Source organism: Theropithecus gelada, chromosome 3 (assembly GCF_003255815.1).
Source record: "Theropithecus gelada isolate Dixy chromosome 3, Tgel_1.0, whole genome shotgun sequence".
NCBI classification, from domain to species: Eukaryota; Metazoa; Chordata; class Mammalia; order Primates; family Cercopithecidae; genus Theropithecus; species Theropithecus gelada.
The window spans coordinates 60,015,883-60,025,432 of NC_037670.1; the positions used below are offsets into that span (position 1 = coordinate 60,015,883).

General features: G+C 40.6%; 1 protein-coding gene across 1 annotated transcript; it reads right to left on the reverse strand.

The window, feature by feature from the left end:
• Nucleotides 1–7,801: 7,801 nt before the first annotated feature.
• Nucleotides 7,802–9,159, reverse strand: POM121L12 (POM121 transmembrane nucleoporin like 12). The gene has a single exon (XM_025381061.1). It carries the CDS (start codon nt 9,157–9,159, stop codon nt 8,164–8,166), a length of 996 nt encoding a protein of 331 aa, XP_025236846.1. The 3' UTR covers nt 7,802–8,163.
• Nucleotides 9,160–9,550: the final 391 nt, after the last annotated feature.

The window sequence follows — 9,550 nt, forward strand, 5'->3', positions numbered from 1 at the left end:
AGCTCTCCCTAACCATACTGTGCAGAGTGGCTCGGACATCTCAGAAGCCACATCCTAGCTGCCCCCTATTCTGTGATCTTTTCTGGGTTTCCATTTGTCTCAGGGTCAGGTAACAGTCCTGCTGAATTTCTAAAAAATAAAATTCTTCTTCCTCTTAAAAAAAAAAAAAAGGTATGTGGAAACTCTCCTATAAACCTAAAATTATTTTAAAATATAAAGTTAATAAATATTAACTTATCATTTTTGTTTCAAGCTATGGACTGCCATAACTGGACTAAGCAAAACAGAGTAGAAAACTACCTAAGAGGCCTCGGGCAAAAGACGAGGAGCCTGTGCTGTGAGCACAGAGTCTGCTTGTGAACAGGTCAGGGCCATGAGTGGGCCGTGACCGGGAAGGAAGACAGCAACACCCAGGCCCAGCAGGAGAATATTTGGGACAATTTGGACTGAAAACCTCAAGAGCAAATGATCAGACCTGAGACAGAAATGAGAATTAAAAAGCAGGGATTTTGAAAGCAATGTCCTTGGATAGAGTTTGTTTCTGATAGTGTCTTTCTGGTGAAGTCTTGAGCTCTAATTCTGGGGGACAAATGCTTATCTTAAAGGATCTTCCTTTTCCTTCAGAGCACGCACTCCTTGTCCCTTTTTTATATAGTTTATGATTTGACCATCTGTTTGTCTGAATGTCTCTGTCTCAACAACACTTAACACTTACTCTTTGTGAATTTTGAGTAGACTAACTGCAAAGACAAATATATTGTTGAGCTCTCCGCGCTGGTGAGGCTGGGCTGGACCCCTCCTCGTTTACTCACGCTTATCAACAGGTATTAGTGCAGGGCTGCTGCTGCTGGCATGGATTGAGAAAGACAGAAACAAGAGAAAGCAAGGCCGTGTTCTATCAAAGGACCATTGACTTAAATTTAATTCTACCTTCAAAAACAGTGCACTTCAAACAGTTTATTATATTACTTCAAATAATGCTTTTTTGAAAGTTTAATGTAAAATATTTAAATTATTATAGCATAAGATTTCAAGCTTGTGATGTGACCTGTTGTCATAATTATTATTTTTCCCAATCACGAAATGTGGAGGATTATTATTAAAGAATTTTTATTGCTTTTGCTGTTCAATAGAATTATTTCACATCATGGAGAAATGTCATACATTTAGCTAAGGATAGCACATTTTAAGAGCATGTGAGAGAAATCATTTTTGATAAAAACCATTTTTACATTTTTCTAAAATATAATAATGCTACTTTTTAGAACTTCTGGTTTTCTAGAGAGTGATAAATTGGATATAAAAATTCTGCAAAGGAAAAAGAACTACAACTTTAAGTACACTTTTAAAATACAGCTACAAAAGTGTGCCTATTTTTCATAAGTAAAATTGAGATTTGCTCTATGGTCACTGGTGGAATGATTGAATATACCAATAAAATTATACTAAATCTTTCACTTGCATTTGAAAAAAAACTCGTAACCAATAGAACCAATTTTGAGATAATAGCATAATCTAATATTAAGATGATACTTTTTGCTGATTTCATTGCAATTATATCTAAAACATTACATATCTGAGAAATATTTGGTCCTAGCAAACACGTGAAACCCCAAGTAATCTTCAAAACATAACTTTAAATTGTGATGTTGCATTTTCTGTCAGAAATTCTATTCGTTATTCTTTATTAATAGCTATGAATTAATCCCTGGAACTGTATTCTAGCTACTTTAATTGGTTTTAAGTTTTTTTTTTTTCCTGTTGATCAATTTCACTCTTTCCTTTACTAACTTATTTAATTCTGTGAATATAACTCTCATTCATTACATGAGGATTCTGAAATTTCTTCTTAAGCTAATGTGCTGGCTTTCAAACTATATTAACATCCATAATATATTATGTGTATGTGTAAGTATGTTTGTAAATACATACTGCTATATTAACTTATTCACATACATGACGAGACTTCAAAAAGTTCCTGGGAAATATGGAACTAAAAGATAAAAACTTTAAAAAATAGAGACTTTATTTTTTAACATAAGCTTTGTCAAGGTCAAGACAGTTCTGTAAGTGATGACAGCAGTCCTTAAAGAACTGAGACTTTTGGGAATTTATGTCAATGCTATCATTTTACATTATTAAATGAAGAAAAATGAGTGTCCTTTAAAGACTTTTTAAGATTAGGAAACACAATGAAGTCAGAAGAAGCCAAATCAGGACCATAAGCTAAATTTCCCATGGAAACTTGCAAAACGGCCCTTGTGTGATAAAAGGAATGAGCAGGAGTATTGCCCTCATGGTGAAGGACTCCCTGGTGAAGTTTTCCTGGGCATTTTTCTGTTAAAAGTTTTGGCTTACTTTCTGAAAACACTTCCATAATAAGCAACAGTTACTGTTCTTTGGTCCTCCAGAAAGTCAACAAGGAAAATGCCTTGAGCATTCCCAAAATCCGTTGCCCTGAGCTTGCTCTTGACAAGTCCACTTTTGCTTTGACTAAGACCACTTCCACCTCTTGGCAGCCAGCACACTGGTTTGTGCTTTGTCTTCAGGACTATACTGGTAAAGCCACATTTCATCTCCTGTAACAATTCTTTGAAGAAATACTTGAGGATCTTGATCCCACTTGTTTACAATTTCCGTTGAAAGCTCTGCTCTTGTCTGCAGCTAATCTGGGCTCAGTGGTTTCGGCACCACTGAGTGGAAAGTTTGCTCAATTTTAATTTTTAAGTCAGAACTGTGTAAGCTAAACCATTTGAGATGTCCATAGTGTTGGCTATTGTTTCTGCTGTTAATCACTGGTCCTCTTCAATTAGGGTATGAACAAAACAAATTTTTTCCTTGCGAACTGATGTGGATGAACTGCCACTTTGGGCTTTATCTTCAGCATCATCTCTTCCCTTCTTAAGATAAGTTCTCCATTTGTAAACTGCCATTTTGCAGGGCATTGTTCACACAAACTTCTCATAAAGCGTTAGTGATTTCACCATTCTACTACTAAAGGTTCATCATACATTGGATGTTTATACTTATTTCAATTAATAGCAGAACTCATGTTACTCTGATAGGGGCTCTTTTAAAACTGATATTTTATCCTACTCAGTGCTTCAAACTAGATCTTGTACAGACATGTTCCAATAAGTTAGTATGCATTCATTTTGGTGCAAAACAAAATTGAAATGCATGCATAGTTTTCCACAATTATTCATTTTTCATTAATTTTTTGAAGATCCCTCATATATACGTAATAGGTACATGTTCTGTTTACACATGTCTAAGTGTACCTCTACTTCAAAAGTATTATATATTTACACACACACATATGCATGAAGATCACAATCTATTTACACATATGAATAAAAGTATCTAATTAGACACTCATTTCTCCTTTGTGACAGGCTCTCTTTAGTATCTAGCTACTCTTATGCATCTATCAATTTAATCATACTTTTAACAGAAAGTCAGTTTAATGTTCCATCAAACCAGTCCATGACAAAACTTTTGAAAGAGTTGTTGTTTCTTTAAATTAGTTTAACAATTTGGGATAACTTAAGTAGAGTTGCCAAAAACAATTCTGAATTACATGTTAGCAAGTTACCTATAAAACACTGGGGGAAAAAATCTATAAGTAATCTGTATTCATATTGTTTTGTAAATATTTAAATTCTGGTATCACTTTAAAATAAACCAAACTAGGATTTAAAAGGTGTCGTATTGGAGGTATGGGTTATGCAGAACTTTGATTAGCAGACTCCTTCGCATCATAAACCCTGGATCTCTTATTTAAAATTTGATAACTATAATTTTATATTAAAAGTTAAAACAATATGTTTCTTTGTGATACTTCCTTTTAAGCAAAATGTTCAGTTTATCCAAAACATTGACAGTAACAGGTAAAAGAATTGTGTTTGTGTTTATCATATATAATTTATATGTGTGTATATATAATATAAATTTACACACACATTTCAAGCTCCATTGTTTTCTGTAGTACTTTATCAATTTTTTTGTAATTGTTTTAATATAATTTTATGTTACATGTATTATTCATGCAGTTGTATGTAATATTTTATTAAATATTAGAGAAAGTAAAATAGAAGTGGAACTCTTATTTGAAAGGAGGTCCCCTGCCCTCTGAAATCACAGCCAACTAAGAGTGGCATTTAGGAGAAAAAGGAGAAAGAAACAGATGTCATGGTCATGGTAGGTTTTGGAAAAATGCTCCATTTCCTTTGGTCTCTGTGTATTTGTCCCTTTCCTTTATCGGTACTGTCAAAGATTAACACTAGGCTAGTGGCTTTGCCAGTAATTCCAGCACTTCAGAAGGTCAAGGCAATGTAACAAGACTCCATCTCTACAAAAAACTAACAAAAATTTAGCAAGGCATAGTGGCTCAGGCCTGAACAAGAGGATTGCTTGAGCCCAGGAGTTCAAGGTTGCCATGAGCCATGAGGTCACCACTTTACTCCAGCCTGGGCAACAGTCAGAGTTAGGCCCTGTCTCTAAAAAACAAAACCAAACAAAACAAAAAAGACAAAATCAGCATGTGGTTTTGAAGGGAAATTAAGCCAAGTGACTTAGAAATTAATAGTAGGGACAAAAAGAGTCCTTTTGGCTCCCATGTGAGAAATATAATCGAGCTTTTTAAATCATAAACTTGTTATCAGCTATAACTATTTCTGTACCATGTTAGATAATTTTGTGCCAATGTCTAAGTCATAAAAATGCCTCCTTTTTTTTCTATTTTTCTTTTCTTTCTTGTTTTGTTAATGTATTTCAAAGCTATGCTATTTGGCCCAGTTCATGGCTCATATCTTTATTGAATATTAAATCCTTTATTAAAATTAAATGACACTGCCAAAATGGAAGAATAATTAAAAAGTTACATGCAAAGATAATTTGCAGACTCTCATTCTGATCAATTTATCAAATTTACATGATATTTTCTGTTTTTCCTACAAAGGAAGGGTATTAGCAGACCTTGTTTTTGGCAATGATGAGTGAAAATTCTATATATATTTATTTCTCTGAATACATAGAACACTTTTGAGTATTTTATAAGTTTGTTAATAATTCGAGCTTTTCATTACATGAACTGTGTAGTTATGTTTTTAGTAATTCTATGTATTCTCTATTTTTTTATCATTGATACTTAGTGATGTCTTACTGCTGTGGAATAGTAACCCTGCTATGTGGGTTATAAAAGTAGTCACCTCTCTTGTCCCTTGTCTTTCAAGTTTTATTATTTGTAGATATTTCCCAGTGTATTATAACTGGCTCACACCTAATTCAGAAGAACTGTTTTGTTTAACTCTACTTAAGTGTTTCCAAATTATTAAGCTTACATGGAAATAAATAACTCTTTTTCTGCAGTTACATTTCATTCTTCTATGAAATAGATCACCTACGTAACTAAAAAGTTTTTCATGAACTGGTTTGGTAACACATTTAAGTGAATTTGTGGTAAAAGCACAATTAAATTGATAGAAGTATGAAGGTATTGGGCTACTAAAGAGATCCTGGGCCACAAGATATTTGAATGTACTAATTATATACATATATTCTTATTCCTAATTGGGTGTCCAATAGTTGCAATCCAATTTCTTCAGCAATTAATTATTTTCACAGAGATTCTGAATGTCACCATTTTCGTATGTTAAGTTCTTGCATCTCTGTTTCAGAATCTCTGTTCACTCCTAGGGATATGTCTATTCACATCCCATTGCCAGACCCTTGTGCTGGCTACAAGGAAGGAGGCTTCCTTTGCTACTGTTCATAGGGGAATCACTGTTCCTTAGCTACTGCAATGCTGGTGCACAGTAAAGAGTCCTTGCCCTCTTGCTAAAATGTGTCCCTACATTCCAGATAAATACTCTGTTCCGTAATGTAATTGATCAACCACATTATGCTGAGATAGTGCTTTGAATTACCAGGTGAGCAATCTCTTTCTAGACTAATGAGTCCTTCCCAGGCCATTCCATTTCTGACTCAACCTCACATCCTGTCATCTCAAACCTCACACAATCCCCTCTGAAACTCATGAGGAGTCATCAGAAAATCCCACAAACCTTAACTTCTACAAATGTTCTCTTCACCTCCCTACCCTTAACTCGTTTTGCATGTGCACTGCCCCTCACCTGAAAGCAAAGCCACACTTTATCTTGACTTCCAAGACCTCCATGGCTTGGACAACAGTGTAGATACCATTCTTATTCACATTTGTCCCCTATCCTTTCTTAAAAGAAAATCTAAAGACAAAGTAAAATTCCTCCAGCAGTTTTATTGCTTGCTTCACTTAACAACCTAATATCTCCTAGTGGTTTCTACCGTCCCTGCCTCCAGGCCCACTGATAGAGTTTGGATGTGTGTCCCCTCCAAATCTCATGTTGAAATGTAACCACTGATGTTGGAGATGGGTCTGGTGGGAGGTGTTGGATCCTAATGAATGACTTGGGGCCATCCCCTTGGTGACACATGCCAGCTGGTGGTTTATAAAGACTCTGGGACTTCCCTGTTCTCTCCTTGCTTGACAGCTGTCTCCATGTGAGGCGCCTGCTCACCCTTGGCCTTCCGCCATGACTGGAAGCTTCCGAAGGCCTCACCAGAAGCCAGTGCTGGCACCACACTTCCTGTATAACTTGCAGAACAAAAATTAAACTCTTTTCTTTCTAAATTACCCAGTCTCAGGTATTCCTTCATGGCAATGCAAACGGACTAACACACCCTGCCTTCCTTCCATCTCCCATGCAGTTGAGGCTTCCCACTTCCAACAATCTGAACAACTTCTCTTCTGAAATCAGGGAAGGAACATCTCTTCTCAAAGGCAGCCACCGTGGTGGGTAAATTCCATGCTCTGGAATCCTCAGTGTCCTTGCTGCTCCTGGATTTCCTTCTCTCTCATGGTTCTTGGTTTTGAGGGTTCTTCTTTTTCCATTCTCCTTTCTTTCATGTTCTAAATGTTGGAGTACCCTAGGCTTCACCCTTGCCCTTCTCTGTATTTTCTGCATAAGTGATCTCATGTAGCCTGTGGCTTTAAGGACCATTTCTATGTCATGAGGAATTTATATGTTCATGACTTCCAAATTTATTTTGCCAGGTTCAAACCCTCCAATGAGTTCCAGGATTATTATTTTCAATAGCACAGTTAACAGGACCACAGCATAGCAAGTGTTTTTGTTGTTGTAGAAAACACACCCTGAACAAAACTCTTGATTTCTTCAAATATTTTCTCCTATTGGTAGTGCCCATCCCAATAAATGACACTATCATCATCCAGTTTCTTAAGCTGATATGCTAAAACTGTTGGGATCCTTCCCCTTTCCCAGTGCTAACATCTAGGGAACCAGTAGGTTCCACACTATCTTCTAGGTCAACCCCAAACTTGTCTGTATCCTTCCAGATGCACGATTTGCCTCTTAGACCAAACCATCCCCATGGATTGCTTGAAATCCTGTATTGATCTCCTGTGGTTTCCATTTCCATTGCTGTAGCCAGAATCGTGTTTTTAAAAATATCAACCAGATCATAGACTGTGCACTGCTTAACACTCGTGGCTTTGGAATAAACCCTGTACTCTGGTCCCCATGCCTTATAGTAAGTACTTGATCACAGTCTATTTCTCTAACCTCATATCTTCTCTCTCACTGGTCTCCAGCTCTACTGGACTTATATTTGGACTTCAAATAAATGGGAATTATTCCCCTTACAGAATCTTTGCCCTTGCCCCTGCCTGGAACACAGTTTCCCCTTTGTTTTGGCATAAAAAGCTTTTTTGATTGTTATTATTATATGTAGAGAGAGTTTCTGCAGACAAATATTTTTAATAAGATCAAATATTTAACTACACAAACTGGACAATTTAACTATACAAACTGGGAGACATGGAGAAAAAGCAAGCCTTCCCAAAATGCTTCTTTTCAGAGGAAGGGCAGGAAGAAGGGCAGGGAGGAGAGGGCCAGCAGGGCGACGGTTGTTCTGAAATCAACAGCTGTTAGGGTGGGAGGGAGCACAGAGGGAAGATCTGGGGATATGCCGATGAGGGGTGTGGGGGCTGCATGTTTGATAACGTGGTGTCAGGGCCCCACTTTCGAGGTACAGCAAGGATGAGCAAGTGAAAGTAGATACATGGGCTTAAGTCTCCGGAGGTGGGTAGCAGGGCCCAGATTCCTAGGAGCCAAAGGAGCCAGCAGACTGGGTGTCCTGGAGAGTGAAGGAGACCCTACTGCAGCTGCCGCAGGAAGGCGTTGTCACCTCCCAGAAGTCCCAGATGGCGGACGGGGCGGGCTGGACCAGAACGAAAGGCCAAGTATCATCACAAACACTGAGGTTCCAGGGGCCGACGCTCGGCTTCAGAGGCCCTGGCCTGGGCACGAAGGAAGCAACCGCTCCATTTTTGCTCAGGGGCTTGAAGGCAGAGGGCCGGGGCTCCAGGTTCCACCTGCCGCCCTTGCTGTCTGAGACCTCGAACCACAATGGCCCTTCGAACCTGGCGCTTCCCTTGGGACACTGGCTGAGCGCCCTCAGCAGAGTCTCTCGGGTGCAGAAGTCCGGGAGTTCCTGGGCGGCGGGGCGGCTGGCGGGGCGGCCTCGCTGTCCTGGGGATCCCCAGGGGCTCTCCTGACGCTCGGGAGGGGCGATCCTGATGGTCATCGGGCTCCAGGTCCGTCCTGGGTTCCGGGCACGACACAGCCCCCTTTTCATGCAACCCTCCCAGGCGCAGGAGAGGTTTCGCCCCAGGGCGGTCTCCCCGGGCAGGGCGGGGCGCCTCCAGGCCTCGGAGCCCACCCGCCGGAACTTGTGGGGGTCTTGGCTGAGCCACACCTCGGTGAGGTGGGTGCTGGGCGCCGGGCGCCCCCACTGGACGTACTGAATATGGCTCTGAGTCGGGAACCTCGGGGACCACGGGCTCTGGTGACCCCGGGGAGACAGCGCGGTCTGGGGCATGATGGGTGACCTGCCCATGGGAGCCGCCAGGGCGTCGGAGCCTTCCAGAAGTTCCTGACGTCTGCGGACTTGGCCGGGCTGCAGCGCCCAAGGCTGGGGGACCGTTGGCCTCTGGGCGCTTGGAAGGCACGCGGGGCGTGGGCACCGGACACTCCACAATGGCTCCACGCGCAGGCCACGTGCCCAGACGCCCAGACTGCAGGAAGACACTGGAGGCATAAGCCTCCTTCCAGGTGCAGCCAGCAAGTTTCCTCTGGAGAGAAGGGCCTAGGAGCTACCACGGTCTGCTGTTCTCTCCTCCTCCCTCCCTCTCCCACTTTTCTCTGCTCCCTCTCCCCCTCCCTCTCCTCTCAGCTCCTCTTCCGCCTCACTCTCTCTCCCCTCCTCCGCTCCCCTTCCTCCCCTTCTTGTGATGTCGTTCATATACCAAATAATTCGGCAACTTGAAGTGCAGAATTCAGTGGGTTTTATGGTACAGCACACATGTGCACCCATCAGCACAGTAAATGAGAAAAAAATTTCATCACCTCAGGAAGAAGCTCTGTACCCTGTAGCTGTCACCTTCCTATCCACCAGTCTCCCCAGCTGCCACAACCAGGAATCCACTTTC

What these genes read in the sequence shown, in the direction of transcription:
- POM121L12 (XM_025381061.1), bottom strand. Translation starts at nt 9,159, where the DNA reads ATGCCTCCAGTGTCTTCCTGCAGTCTGGGCGTCTGGGCACGTGGCCTG.